Raw genomic sequence first — 14,842 nt, 5'->3', positions numbered from 1 at the left:
ATGTCCCTAATAACTTTTTAGTTTATTTTGAAGCTACAACACTTTTACTAGAAAAAAGGCGTAGGCTACTGCACTGCACAAACTGATTGCGTACTAATTTCTATTAATAAAGCTGCAGCCTTACAAACTAACTTCAATAAATTTACTTTTTCGAGTAAAAAGTACATTTTGTGTTATAACGCTGTAAGTTTTACTTTTAATGAGATGCAACTAACATTGCTGCCAGGATGCATTGTGGGAAATAAATACGTGGAATTCGTTTTGGTCTTTCACGATTGGATATTGGCCGTGGGTCAACTTCACCTATACTTCAGTGGTCAACATAAGATTGTTCAAATGCTATATAATAAAGACATTTAACACACTTGATATTTTCTTTTTGATGAGCTGTAATCGAAAAGCGTATCACACACATCTTTGTAAGGATTGTTAAATGTTTGAAGCTGCAGTTTTACTGGCGTTGTTATATGCACATTTATTCTTTTTTTTTTTCAAAATAACCAAAGCTGAAGAAAGTGCTACTGCAAATCGTGTTCTGACGCAAATCACTTCAGAGTTACAAATTGTATTATAAGACGGACGATAAAAAACATCTTCCGGGAGCAACTTTGTTCTGTCGTCAGGTTTGTGTAGTTTTTAAAAGTAAAATTATAACTTCAAGAAAGTTAGTTTTGCCGTACCAAGCTGTTGCAAATATTAGGCCTACAACAAACGCGTGCAGAGATGTTCACAGTTCATTAATAAAACCAACATGTTTCAGATATCGACGATATTCGGTCAGCAGAGTGTTATACACAAGACTTGTTTGTTGGTTTTGTCAATACGTTAGAAATATGTCGCATTCTTTGTATCAAATAGAAACTTCTTTGATATTATCATTAGTCAACTTACAGAATGGGTTTAAATTAAAACTTGATTAAAGATTCAATCCTATGAATAAGATGCAATTCAAACTGCCGTTGGCGAACTTCGAAATTTCCGGTTTGCTAAAATACCGATAAAAACTCCAAAGCTGATGCATGCCAGGCCGCCTAATGCGTAATACACAAATAGAACCGATGGAGACCCAGTTGCACTGTCGGAGGCGTCAGGTGTCGCATCTACAAATACTTTCTTAAGTTAGTTATTAACGTAAGTTTGTTCAGCATTAAACACGTCAGAATCTGCATCAATACGCTGCAGTTTTTACAGATGTTTAGAGACACTGACTGGTATGTAGGCTAACTGCTGAATCTTGTGTAAAAGCAAAGCCTAGCACCTGTAGTTAAGACGTCCTGAGGTGCACGTTGATATAAAAGCTTGTCATTTTCCCAGAGGCCACTTTCAACATTTGAATCGACTACTATGATTGGCCCTTGTATCACGTGACCGTACGTTGGTTCGTCGTCGATTGGCTGCAAACCACCAGCAAATGATCGCTTCTCGCGAGATCCACTATGGTTCTGTAGAAAAGGGATGTTGTGGAAAACTTGCGACAAAATACCGCGCTTGCTATTTGCATCGTTGGTACACGATTAACATTTCCAGACCTTACCTCACCGCAATCTGGTTGACAGTCAGAATCATCCAGTTCACAAACTATGACATCACATTGAATGAAAATATGTGGCTTGGTGGCGTCGTTAAACTTGAATGCTTCAATAGAAAAGGTTCTAAATTTCGCCGACTGTTTGCTTTTAAAAAAGCGTACGGTTTCATCCACGGCACATCTGCGACGTAGCGTGGCTTTAAAATTTCTAGTTATCTAACTTGAAATGCGTGATTTGATGTCGGACCTTCGTATTAAATTATTATTATTTACCCGTTTTCGATAAAAGTATAAGAGTTAAGAAGATCCTTTTGCAAGGCATGTGGAGTTGCGCGACATCTTTCGATATGGAGAGCTACTGTTTCATCTATTGATTGAAACTGAACAGCGACAAACAGTTGTTCGCGTAATGGCTTGCGGAGAGGGTAGTCACTGCGAGTGTAAGGTTCTTGGAAGTTGTCGCCTACAAGAATATTCCAACAAAGTTACATCTGCGACATAAGAACTACGTAGCACGAAACTGTTAGTTAAGAGACCAACTTTTATACAAATCCATCTTGAAATCGAACTCGCCGTCGCCAGAAGCAAAATAATCAACCGGCTCGTTCTGTTCCATTCCAACCCACTTTTTATCATCATCTTCGTTGAATGTCAAAGCAGCAACTTCACCTATTCCAAACCCATCTCTTTTGTGACCTATCACCACCTTGTGGCGGCGATTAAACCGACAAGTGACGGCATAGATTTTGCCGAAATCGCGAACTATTATACTTGATTGGTCCAATTTTGGAAGAAACCTAATTTCGTTTTGATAAATGATGTCTTCTCCATCGACCTGGAAAGTGCACCAGGATATTTTAGCAATATTAATACCGTACACAAGCCTTGATCAAGCTTTATCACAGAAGCGTGATCATCTTGATTAAACTTGACAAACCTTCCATGTAGTATTGCATTTGTGGAGATAAATAACAAATATAAGGTGAGTATCGTTGTAGGTTGGCTGACATTGTTGATCTTTTCCAATTTGTATTCTGTCGTGAATTTCCTGGTCAGTCATGTCTCCATTTCGGGGAATTACTGCAACCATGTGGTGATGACTGCATTGTACAGTTGGACAACCAACTATTTTGCAAGTTCTATTTTCGCGTTCAATTTGTCCTTTGTCAACACATCTTCGGCTGCATCTGATAGCATCAGTCAAAAAGAATGGAACATGAAGAACGATATAGGAGACGGATATACTTTTCGTTGTAGGCCTACTTTGTATTGAAAATTATGAAGCGTGCAGTGTTAACGAGCTACTTTGGAAATAGGCTTAAGTTAAATTATTGTGTATTCTGAAGTATTGTTGCATGGTGTCAATTGATAGAGCAGATTTTCCTATATTAATTTGTACGGTAAGCAGTGAAACATGCAACTTGCACATACCCAAGTGCGTTTTTGTGAATTTTGCACCTTTCAGGATCAGGTGTAAAAGCGACGTCACATACTCTTTGACGTGTTTGCTTCCCCCCTTCGCACCCACCTTTGCATTTTGACCAAGGTCCCCAGGTGGACCAGGTTTCCACGCAGTGGGACTCATCGTCCTAAACGTAAAGTGGGTAGGAAATATCAAAATCTTTGTCAACCTCATATTATCACTGAGAATTTAAATGACGTATTGTTACACTAAGCTGTATATTTTGCTCTAACCAAGTATCATCTTAAACTTTATTTTTTATCCTGGTCAGTAGCAGCTTATCTATAACGGAGTTTAATGGATGGGTTTTATAATCTTTGTCTGCTGACAATCCAAGCTATTTATAAATCGTTCGAGAAAGCCACCTACTTGGGCGCAAAGTCGCTTTGAGGGCAAACGCGATAAGCTGAATTACGTCATAACGCTGGACGTTTTCACACGTGCCATAAATTACGTTTATCTGCCCGGCTGTCAGGTTTAATTCACCATAAAAAATACCTTCAGTTTGCAATCGAATCGCTTATCGCATAACCAGCCATTCCTAATACACTGCAATTGCTGCTGTCCCGGGTTAGACGTATTCCCTCGATCACAACCGTAGTATTCTTTTGGACATTTCACTAGACAAATTTTGACAAAGTTAAATAATTAGCAATGATCTTGCAGCAAAGAATCTATGATTAGCATTGAACTTACATTGACAGTCATCGGAGTACGCACAGATGCAATAATAACCATCCACTTCATTTTCATCCAAACAACTGCCGCCGTAGGGACAATTTTCGCTTTTGCAGTTATTAATCATGCTGCCAGTCGCTATTCTGTGTTCGAAAATGCGTCTTTCTGCCCTTATGCGATCATCGCTCGTAAAAATGAAACTGCCATTTCCACCAACAGATCCAAATTGTTCGCATTCCATGACAATCGTGTAGACAACGGAGTAGGGACTGTTATCAAGAGCAGAAGATACGTTAAAGACAAAGTACTTGTAGGAATAAGCCGGCTGCGTCAATTACGAAGTGTCACTGTACCGGCGTTTCTAATTTGTCAGGGAATAGCCGCAATACGGTGAATAATTCCACCAGATTTTATGCACAAGTAGTATGTCTTAAATTTCACAAAACCTATAGATTTATTTTATATCACCCTTGGCATACTTGCTGCTACTGACAGTTAATCTTTTGTGTTTCAGAAGCGCGCGATGACGAAAAAACCTGCTTGATCCGACATGCTGTAGGGTGATTAGATCCGCACATGTCCGGTTCACTTGGTATGTGACGACCGTGTTCCCGAGGTTGTATCGAAAGCAGTCCTTTGCGGAGACCATTTTCTGTGGAGCACAAACATATTGCGACTTTGTAGCAAAGTTGAATGCTTCATCTTTGAAACCATTATGCATTTCAAAATGAGCTTCATGGTGACATTCGGTTCTATGTTCTTAAATGCTATTAAATTCTTAACTTAGAAGATTTTTCCCTCGCATTTAAAAGAAGTAAAAATTCTTTTCTCGGGCCAAGAATGCCGTGTGTTTTGATAGCACATTATACTGTAAATCATTTATCAGCCTCCCAAGTGGTAATCTGTTGTTTGTTTTGGCTTAACGCGAGCATTTTTCGAAAGTAAGTTAGTGCATTGTTCAAGTCTTGCGTAATTTGCAAGTTCAATGACATTTCTGGCTGATCTTTGTTTCTTGCAAATGAACCGTTGTAAACTGAGCTACTCAGGTGCCATTGAGGTTGAAACTTATCCAAAAGTAAATCCGGCTAAAAGAGATTTTAATCGTTTAACATTTAACACCATTTTTTTAAGTCGTTTAATCTGGAGGCAATTCACACAAGGAACAGGATTACCACGATGGATAAAGAAGAAAATTTATACGTTTAAAGTTGAAAAAAAATTCACTGTTTTCACTTTACGGCTCTTCTGGTAAGCTGATAGTAAAGCGTTGAAGTTTCACTGTTTTTACAACAGAAAGCTATGTTTCATTTCTCTTTATTGCTTGCCTATAAATTGGGCTGTTATGTCAATACTGGTAGTATAATCATCAGACCAAGTTCAAGTCAGTGTAGCTTTTGGTAATCTTTTTTATTCTTGGTGAATAATTTCTGTTTGCTCCCACGAAATTCCTTGCATTACTGCTCCATACTTTGATTAATTATCTCACACAAGAAGGTGCTGCTTTAAAACGTTCTTTATTTTAAGGTATGTCCTTGTACATCAGTTTAAATGCGCAGATGTTAAGACATTCTCGAGTCTGCTTGGGTTTAAACAAAACAAAACAATTGTTTTTCTCGTCATAGCGAAAATCCCGTGATGAGATGAAAGCATCGAAGCCGTTTCATTTCACACCCCGTGAAACGTGATTTTAAGAAAGCTTTTTGGCTGAACGTTTTATCATTTCAAGTGATAAAATCTTTATAGATTGTAAACTGAGCTTCGGTCGAAATTACAAAACGACCACCCATAAGAATATAACCCGACACCACGTTTATTCTGCAAAATACAGAAATAATGAAATTGTCTGCGAATTGGCGCTTGAAGTCGGATCACTAGCAGAGACAATAAATACGGTATTAATAATGCGGTTTGATAGAGTTTGCCACTGAACCACATCAAACACGGGACAGTAGCAGACAGAGTTTTAACAATGGAATGATTGAGTAAACATCACGGGATTTAATTGAGACTGAATACGTTTGAATCAAAGAATGTTTTGTGAGTGTGTTCAAAAGAGATTGCGTTTGTCTGACAAGTTTGTATTTATAGATAATATGCGTCAGAATTCTGACAGTCAATCTATATTTTAGTGCTTTCATTTCTGACAAAGCGATTTTCTAAACCATTTCTCTGTTCTTTTCGTCTTTACGCTTTAAAACCGCATTTGATGTAATTTACCTTTGACAGGATAACTTTGTTGGAGTTGGGATATACCGGTAAGCCGAAGATGAATGAAGATTTTAAAAAAGTGGATTTTGTTTTCAAAACCCAAATTAATCTTGAAGCCCTTCTGGCTTCACTTATACAAGAGAATCTCTTATCATAAAAGTACCACATACATTGAGTGTAATGAGTCTAATGACAAACGAGGTTCATAAGAACGCAAATCCAACGTTTTCGGACGCAAGCTTTGCTAATTCATGATTTATACACACGGAACGCTTCCTAAATAAACTTTCGCTCGTTAATCCACTTATAGTAATTATATATACAGAAGTGATTTGAAAGGTTTGGCAATGATTTTCACACCTTTCAGTTACCGCCATATGCTCATATAGATTTATGTATATGGTTATTCTCTATTCTTATACTTTTCTTTGAACTTAAGTTTTCTGGGTACCAACCTTTGGGATATGTATTTCTAGACTTTCTGGAAGTGCTTGCCGTAAAATTGTCAAGACAATTTGGTCACCAGTGCACAGTACTCGAAAATTGCCGTTCAAACTTACTGCAGAAAAATATTTAAAAAGCTGGCATTATTGAAACGTCTATTTTGACAGGCAATTATTTCTGCAACATAAAAGTCATTTTACGTTCTGGTTATATAATATAAAAGTAAATACGTTCTGGATTCTCCTCTGACTGGACTTCATGGTTTTCTTCCTCATTTTTATCTTGATCTTCACCGGCGGTGTCTCCTGGAAAGAAATCGTATCACGTGCCTTATAAGATCGTTTATTTTGCTATCTATTTTCCCTACTGAATACCTACCGAGGTCATAGTTGTAATAGTTGCTGTAGTAAGTGGAATCTTGGCCTTCACTGCCACTCACGAACAGTATTAAGGAAATCACTTTCAGTAAAATACACAAATGCGTCCGAAGCATATTGCACTTTTCGTCTTAATTCAAAAGATTATACTCAACAAACTCAACTTGAAGTCGCCTGGTCGCGGATGGTACTTAAATGGTTTGCTTTTCAAACAACAACGGACATCTCCTTTTCGCTTCGTTAATTAAAAGATTTTCTACTCGCCCGCTTGGCAACACTGTCATTTTTCTGCTTATTATTACTATTGATTGAGTGTCTTGCAATTTACTGTATAAAATAACTAGAATCTGCTAAATCAGGGGCTTCTCTATTTGTCAAAGATCCGGTATATATGATAGCATACGCAATAACCGCTGGCAGATCTGTAAACTACCTCTGCTGTTATTGCATATTGATCGAGTGCTTATTATTTGCTAATCCCAGTGACCTATCGACATGGAATAATCTATCGTTTGCAAGGAAAGGAGGCCGGAGAAAAACGGGTGTTTAACTTTGCCTTTTTCGCTAAGACCATTTCATTTTCGAACGACAATGCCGCTTTCAGCCGCCTGAGTCCCCGCATGACGTCCTAGGCCGGGAAAGATTACGTCATGCTTATTAGGTATTTGCTGTTAGACAGCGTAATATAGTTGCTTAGCGGTGAAAGAAAAAGTTTGGGAGCACTTTATTCGTGCTTCCACCAGTCATATCTTTGTTTCAATTAGGAACATAGCTGCCTGGTTTACGGGTTACTCACCTTAAAATGAGTTATTGCCTATGGATAAACACACCTGGTGTTAAGCAGATTATGTTAGTCCAGCCAATTTATACCTAACACCCACAAACACACACAAATAGTTTTCCAGCGCGTTACGTGCATAGAGGGCATATTATATAATATAGTGTGGATGACTTCACGTCACTTCGTTAGTTTGCCTTTTGGACAAATGCACATATCATGACTTATTAGGCGCTTTATCAATGGCATGGTTTCTTACAAATAGTTCATGTGGTTCATATCTTTGTTAAATAAACAATGTTTGTTAAAATTTGACCTGCGTCTCACCTGTTTGATCTTTATAAAGCTTACATATTCTCGGTTCGCCCATGACGATGTTTCTCTACTTACATACTCATTTATTGCATGGTATGCTAACTCTATAGAGTATAGACTGAATATTGGGTAAGCGGTGCTGTGGTTGTTTCACTGTTTCCGTGTTTATTGTCTACGTTTGTGGATTTTTAACACCATTCGTTTTTTGTCTCCTATATGGTCATTTCTGCCAATCCTGTTGGTTAATATATTAGGGTTGACGAAACCAGCTTTACAGCAGGCCTACGTTCAGTTCTTCTGAAAATACGAGTAGCTTGGTGAAGAGAGCTAAGACAGATTTATCCGTTATACATGTTCGCAAAAATATGAAAAATATTTGTGTAACAACAGCAGCATAGAGCAAATTGGCAGCTACTTTTTTTACAATTTGTACACATTTATTTTTGAAAACCTGACAAAAAGTTCAGAATACCATTTGGTTACATTTTGCTTCAGAAATATATTAGCGAAACTATGTCACGCCCAGTTGCCCGGGAACTGCTGTCATAACGGGAGAGCATTTTAGAGTGTCTGCGGTTAAATGAAAAGTAATATACGCGCTCCAGTTTTTCATTGAAGTTGTACTTAGCATAAAGTGGTAATTCAAGCTGAACTCTTCGAAATACTTTGAACTCACTCTGGGAAGCGTTTTCAAATAAAGCAGCATTTAATATAATGGCACGACATGTAGATGCAGTTTAATAGTATAGCATGTTGTTTGCCCTTAACTTACTTGAAGTCATATGTTAGTCAGTGGTCACACACTGAAACTACAGATATCTGGTGATTTGAAATCACCCTACGGCTTGGCCACAAACACTAGACCTTGCCGTTGAGCCAAAGGTTGTTGTAGGCCCGATGACGACGCAGTTCGGGCCTAGCATACTATGTCTACCTAAATTACGTCACTTCCATACATGAAAAGTAAGGCCCAGCACCATAGGCCTGATAAATAGACATGGAAACGGGGTATATGTGGCAATATTGAGTCTTACATCTTAGCTACGTTGCTTAACATTAAATAATTCTACCTAATGGTTATAGTAACCTAAAGAAGCAGGCCAAAATGAAAGCATCTCCTAACAAAACTTTTCGGACAAAGTTTTGGAGCAAATGTCTTAAACAGAAGTGCAGGAGAAGTCGTGTTGGCATGTTTAACACTTTTAGTATTCTCCAAATAATTTTTGTAAAAATATGTAAATGTAAAAGACATTATCAAAATACACTTTCCCCTTTGACATGTTTCCACAGCTCCATCACGCGAAAGAAAAGTTTGTATGGTCATAACAATTAAATCGTATTTGATTGTACCACCTTGTTCTTGATCGGCCGTTTGGTATTTTATCGATCAGCGTGGCAAGCACAACTTGTATTGCAAGTGTTTTTTGGGACATTCTGGTGACGTGTCCATACCATTACATTTTTAATTTCTCAATTCGAAAAAGTAGGCTGTAGGGCGTTAAAATTTAAAGATTTAGATTATAAAGGGATTTCAATACAACGCATCTAATCTAATTTTAGTATATAGTAATGTTTTTAATCTGTTTCACCACAAACTCTTCTTCAAAATCGTATTCCTGAAGCCTGCACTGGTGATTGCACTGTTTTGGTCGTTATCCAAGATTCATGACAATTTAAGTAAAACTTGGAAAGGAAACTGATTAAAAACATTTTGAGCCTAACAATGATTTTGACTTAACATTGTTAAAAGAAAACAAACTTCTGGACAATCTTACCGTGATTTAATGGCTACTTCAAGAAGTTGCCAACAGAAATGTACTCTCATACAACATAACCTAAAAGAGTCTGCCACAAAACATCCTCGCCACAACTTGTTCATGATCTTAAATTCCATTTGGTATAAAGAAATAATTGATTTAATTCCGTTTATTGGTGTATTGCAACAAAAAATAGACTACAGGCACTGCTGAAGTGATGTTGAAACGGTAAAATGGAACTTAGTTTTTCCCGAATTTATTTCGAGATTAATTAATTGACGTTAATTCACAAAAATAACTTTTTCTTTTCTGTTGTTCAGTAAAAGTCTTCATCAGTTCCGATATTACCGATTTCTTCCCCACGAACTAAGAAACAAGAACAATATTCTTTTTCGATTGCAACAAATTTTAGTTAAACAATCTCGCTATCAATCGCTATCATAAGAAAAACGTAAAAACTTTAAATCAAGTGAAAAAGGAATTGCAGGTTTTTTTGTTCCATACAGCTGTAAACAAGTAAAGGCTAGTTCTATAATCCCACCAGTGAAGTATTACCGAAACAATACGCAAAATAGTGTTTATAATCTTGTCCACTATAGTAAGATTAAACTTAAGGATCTGAGGTTAGGTTGGGTGTAAGATATTAAAAGTAGACTAGCGCTTAAAATTGGTGATACGGAAACTTTCAGGTTAGATTAACATGTAAAAGAGAAAAGCACTTTCGTAGTTTACAATTGTTGCAGTTTGATGCAAACGCCACTGCAGGCAATACCATACATGGAAGTGGTTTATACGAGGCACGATCATTGAGATCGGTGGTCATTGCATTTACTGAAAGATGCATGCGGTCTTGCTATAGATACAGTATATACTAAAGGCCTGTACTTACGCGTTCTGCAGTGATCTTCGAATTGAAACGGATTAGCGTTATTTACAGGTTCACCAAGAGGAGCTCCATTTATATCAACGCAGTAGCAAGTGTAAATAAATCCTTTATTTTCGTGGCACTGCATGGCTGAATAAAATCCGTCTTGGTCGCAATTTGGGACCTGGATATCTGTGAAATCTGCGCCTAGAGAACATGTATTTGAAATTATTTAAGTATTAAATCCCATGTCTTTAAAATTCTGCATTTCCTAATAACAGCTCGAAAAATTCATTGTTTTGTCACGAGAAGTTATAAATCGTCCAATTAACACGTTTCGTCAATCGCAAGGTCAACGATCACATGTCGGCTACGCACGACTGAACATAAGAGTGTGCTTAAAATTTCCAACACATGGTGCATGTACATTGCACAAAACTGTTTCATAAGTTTAATATCTATCACAATCATTTGACACTCTTAAATACTGCATATTACGTCAGATACTATTAACTGTATGTATAAAGCGGTAAAGGTAAGGCGTACGAAATTGAGTCTAAATCGGTGTAGTTATGAAACATCAGTGACTAACTTGGATTTTCCTGCAGCCAAAGCGATACAGCTTGTAATTTTTTCACGCAGTCTGGCACTTTAGAACGCTGGTTATCATCAGTGATGGTTTCGCTGGATAACGGTAAAATCAAAAGTAAATTATATCATAAAGGTCAAAGAAATAAGTACAAACACACTGAAATATGCCAGTCAAAAAATAGCGAACAAGATTTTTCTACTTAATACATCTCGTTATCTACGGCAGCACAGGTTACGTTTTAAACATTAACATTAGCTATCGAAACATAACTACTCAGTACTACGTCGCCGGCTAACGAAATTATTGATATGCTGTTATTTTTATATCGGGGTAAAATTATATAAAAACTAAAGCAGTTTATGGTGTGAATTTTTTGCTTGTCACGGTCACTTCATTGTGTTTATATCATCTCTACCACTTTTTGTTTATGCCCAAGTGTAGAGATTTTGTACAGTAAATTTGTTTTTGACTTTTTTTTTCGGTCGTGTACCTATAAAGTTGTATTTCTTTTGACATTAAGTCATTTGTTTTCGACACATACTTGTTCTCCGAATGGCACAAGTGTTCATCCATGCCGTCAGCACAGTCCATCTTCCCGTCGCATCTCCACTCAGCAAGAAAGCATTGGGCGCTTCCTAACGTGGCTGATTCACAGTATAATCCAGTGTCGCAACCTTAAAAAATGTTTTACAAGCTAAAAATGTTTGCTTTCTTGCCCCGAGGGTTTGTCTAAAACAACAAGCTTTGTATATCTTGCCGCTTATCGGAACTGCGGTCTGCGTGTAGCAAAGCGGCATGCACTAAAATTCTATCACTGCATCACTTCTAAACATCATTGATGACGTAAGACTCTGACTCAGCTTGGTACCAGCACCAAAGTACTGAAATAGAATTCTAATGTAGTTCATTATGACTCGTGACGTTTGGGCATGAAACATTATCGTGGATATGAATTTTTGTTCAAGATGTCGAGTGACGTCGAAGAGTAATTTTTGCAAGCGTTAGAAGGCGTTAGAAGTATATGCCATGCTATATCTGAAAGTTATTTTCTCGCCGACACTTGGAAGTTTTCATGCAAAGTTTGCTACACTCACCTTTTGAAACAAAGCTTCCCCGACTAACACCAACTTCAACAAGTTCGGTAGTATCAGAGATTTTCTGCCCTCGAACGGTGACATCATAACTTGTTCTAGGCAGCAGGTTTACATCCATAAGAATGGTAATTTCTTTGTCATCAATATCCCGGAGGTCATTCGGCGTAATGATATGAGCTTGCATTCCTTGATCATATTCTCCAGGATGCTATGAATATATTCAAAGAAAATAAATGAATATTTATGTTAATTGCTTTCGTATTCCCCTTGCAAATATGTTGTTTTTGCACTTTAGTTTCAAAGTTATTGATTAAAAAAGTTATAATTGCAAAAGTTACAAAGCATATAACTAATTAAACAAGGTGAAACTGCAGCTGATTGTGTTTAAGGTAAACATTTCGTCCAAGCAAACTGGATTTGTATAATAGCAGGTACGCTATGATACTGCGCATAGACTTTTGCATGAAGAGCATGATTTTATTTTTATTCCTCTAATATTAATTTATGGACAGTTGTGATATATGTCAGTTTGCCTTCCATCACTAAGCCATAAACTCACTGTCTCCGTAACGGCGATTATGTACAAATCAGCTGTGTCCATTGACCTAAACGTCACCCGCAGCATGTACTCACCCGCCTGTAATCAAAAGTAGTCAAGTTAAACGTTACAGTAACAAAACGTTTCGACAGATTTTGCGCATTTGCATACTTTTCAGTTCAATGCTAAAACAAAAGTGCGATTTGACGCTAAACTCTAAATATTGAAATATTTTGTCATCACACGGTTTGCAGCACAGTTGAAAAAACCTTCAATCTACATCCAACGTTACCTCCAAAAGTGATAATAGTTTTAATTTATTTTTACTACAATTTCACAAAGGTTTTAATTGTCATTTTTTAAAAGTGTTTACGTCTTACCTGTTTTACTTCAACATCGTTCACAGCAAAGATCGGCAATGATAAACTAGTTCCAACAATCGTCAACAAAGTTACTATGATGACTTGTTTCATTTTGATTTAATTAAACAGCTAGCTACAATATCTGAACCTAATACAGTATACTATTAATAAGATCTAATGAACGAGTTCCTAAGATTACTTTGAAAGAGATTCACACGTGCTTCACTTATATGTAACTCAACAAAACACGACACATCGCACGAAAATACATACGCTATACGTAACATTACGTGCAGTCTACAACATTTACGTAAAAGAATTTGACTTCCCTTCGAACTTATTTCCCTTTAAAAACTAAAACTACGTGAAAACGTTCGCGAAATATGATATTTCAATCTCAGTCTTTTCCTGTACGCATTGCGACAGTCTAAAGTCTAACCAGAGTTGACGAATATCTGCATTCTGCACACGGCTCTTATGTTATGAATCACGTTTATAGAAGTGTTTCTAAAATTATTCGTTTAATACGAGGAAATTTATACTAAATTTGCATTCGTAAGCTTTCTCAACGCTGATACTTTTTTTCAGTTCGAGTCCCGAGGGCAAACGAGAAAAGATTTTGAGTTGTTTGAGCAGTGATAAAGGGCTGGGTTTCCCGTAAACAACTTTTAAGCTGAAATCGTGCTGTCAATCAACGTTTTTGGTTAATATCATCAATTAAAATGCATGTAGGCTCTATATGACGTTGATATATAAGTGTGATCATTTCGTTACGCAGAAGGAGCAAGTTTAATGTGCTATTATAATTGTACGTTCTCGATTACCTACAGTCAATTAAGCTGTGATTACTCGAGCAAAAAAATTTAAATTTTTACAAATTTCACGCAGCGGGAGCTATGATGTATAACTGCCAACCAATTGAAGATTATCAGATATGACTACATTACAAAAAAATATATTTTGCTCATTAGTATTACGTAAATACGTCAAAAATTGCTGCTAGGAGGCGTTTACAAATATCTATAGACTGATTACCGCTAAAAATAAAACGATTGCTGATACTTAGGCGTACCTCTTGCTGTGTTACCTTATAAAAATGTCATGATTTGGTAACGTTACATAACGTTCGCATGCGTTATAAGGTGAGATAAATCTAAAATAGCGATGTGACATTTTAACGTTCTTAACTTGTATAAACAGGGCTGCTCATGAGAACGATAACTCCGATATGCGTTTTGTCATTTGAAATGGAATGGAACAGTGGAAATGGATTTTGTGCCGTGAACAGTGTTTGTTTAGTGTACTGAGACATAATTAAAATCTAGAAAATTTTGTTTGGATTTTCCATTTTCGCTCCACATATAGGTATATATTTAAAATCTTTGTTCGATAACAGAAAATGCATAACTTCATAGGCAGAAAATAAAAATCTGAGTTTTACATAAGTTTACTCGCATACATACTGACGTTGGAGTTAAATTTTGGATATAATACAATAACAATGCAACCTACTTTATATCAATAATTAATTAGGGATACCATGGAATGGAAATTAGATATAGAAAGAAATGTCCCATGGACATTACTGGACAATACCATTCATAGCGCTATTTCAATTTCATAGGCCTATGCCCTTTCTCAACCCTGCTTTGGATTTTAAAATCTAATGCTTGTATAGAGGGATTTTTTAAAGGTCAGGCTTTTTAATCTCGTGTTGCCTCACGTTCTACATAACCTACATGTCACTTTAACTATAAACGGACTTCATTTAAAATTTATGAACAAAGCAAGCAAGTATTTTGCCGAAAAATACAAACCTTGTAATTTTATTAGCATAGAGTAAA

General features: G+C 36.8%; 2 protein-coding genes across 3 annotated transcripts; both read right to left on the bottom strand.

Annotated features, from left to right (window-relative positions):
• Positions 1 to 549: 549 nt before the first annotated feature.
• LOC143463208 (uncharacterized) lies at positions 550 to 7,204 on the bottom strand. 2 transcript variants are annotated; one of them, XM_076961619.1, is made up of 13 exons: positions 6,699 to 7,204; positions 6,551 to 6,625; positions 6,332 to 6,435; positions 4,148 to 4,320; positions 3,687 to 3,937; positions 3,489 to 3,610; positions 2,960 to 3,117; positions 2,466 to 2,715; positions 2,069 to 2,363; positions 1,802 to 1,991; positions 1,535 to 1,709; positions 1,259 to 1,442; positions 550 to 1,100 (listed from the first exon to the last, which is right to left on the bottom strand). In XM_076961619.1, the coding sequence occupies exons 1-13, from the start codon at positions 6,811 to 6,813 to the stop codon at positions 949 to 951; spliced, it is 2,244 nt and encodes a 747-aa protein (XP_076817734.1). In that variant the 5' UTR covers positions 6,814 to 7,204; the 3' UTR covers positions 550 to 948. The 2 variants fall into 2 exon arrangements, with proteins under 2 accessions (XP_076817734.1, XP_076817735.1); XM_076961620.1 differs by having other exon boundaries at positions 2,987 to 3,117.
• A 2,497-nt stretch (positions 7,205 to 9,701) lies between these two features.
• On the bottom strand, positions 9,702 to 13,192 carry LOC143463286 (uncharacterized). The gene is made up of 7 exons (XM_076961729.1): positions 13,017 to 13,192; positions 12,658 to 12,735; positions 12,099 to 12,306; positions 11,546 to 11,678; positions 11,005 to 11,096; positions 10,437 to 10,619; positions 9,702 to 9,913 (listed from the first exon to the last, which is right to left on the bottom strand). The coding sequence occupies exons 1-7, from the start codon at positions 13,107 to 13,109 to the stop codon at positions 9,864 to 9,866; spliced, it is 837 nt and encodes a 278-aa protein (XP_076817844.1). The 5' UTR covers positions 13,110 to 13,192; the 3' UTR covers positions 9,702 to 9,863.
• Between the last annotated feature and the right edge of the window lie 1,650 nt (positions 13,193 to 14,842).

The sequence above is a fragment of the Clavelina lepadiformis genome, chromosome 6 (assembly GCF_947623445.1).
Source record: "Clavelina lepadiformis chromosome 6, kaClaLepa1.1, whole genome shotgun sequence".
Classification (NCBI taxonomy): Eukaryota; Metazoa; Chordata; class Ascidiacea; order Aplousobranchia; family Clavelinidae; genus Clavelina; species Clavelina lepadiformis.
Note: the sequence above shows the minus strand (reverse complement) of the source record. Positions and strands in the feature narration are given on the sequence as shown.

Coding starts and splice junctions, on each gene's coding strand:
- LOC143463208 (XM_076961619.1), bottom strand. CDS start 6,813: ATGCTTCGGACGCATTTGTGTATTTTACTGAAAGTGATTTCCTTAATA. Junction 6,436..6,550: donor GTCAGAGGAGAATCCAGAAC/GTATTTACTTTT, acceptor ATTTTTCTGCAG/TAAGTTTGAACGGCAATTTT. Junction 1,101..1,258: donor TCAGGACGTCTTAACTACAG/GTGCTAGGCTTT, acceptor AAGTATTTGTAG/ATGCGACACCTGACGCCTCC.
- LOC143463286 (XM_076961729.1), bottom strand. CDS start 13,109: ATGAAACAAGTCATCATAGTAACTTTGTTGACGATTGTTGGAACTAGT. Junction 12,736..13,016: donor ACGATGTTGAAGTAAAACAG/GTAAGACGTAAA, acceptor TTTTGATTACAG/GCGGGTGAGTACATGCTGCG. Junction 10,620..11,004: donor TTGGCTGCAGGAAAATCCAA/GTTAGTCACTGA, acceptor CATGTTCTCTAG/GCGCAGATTTCACAGATATC.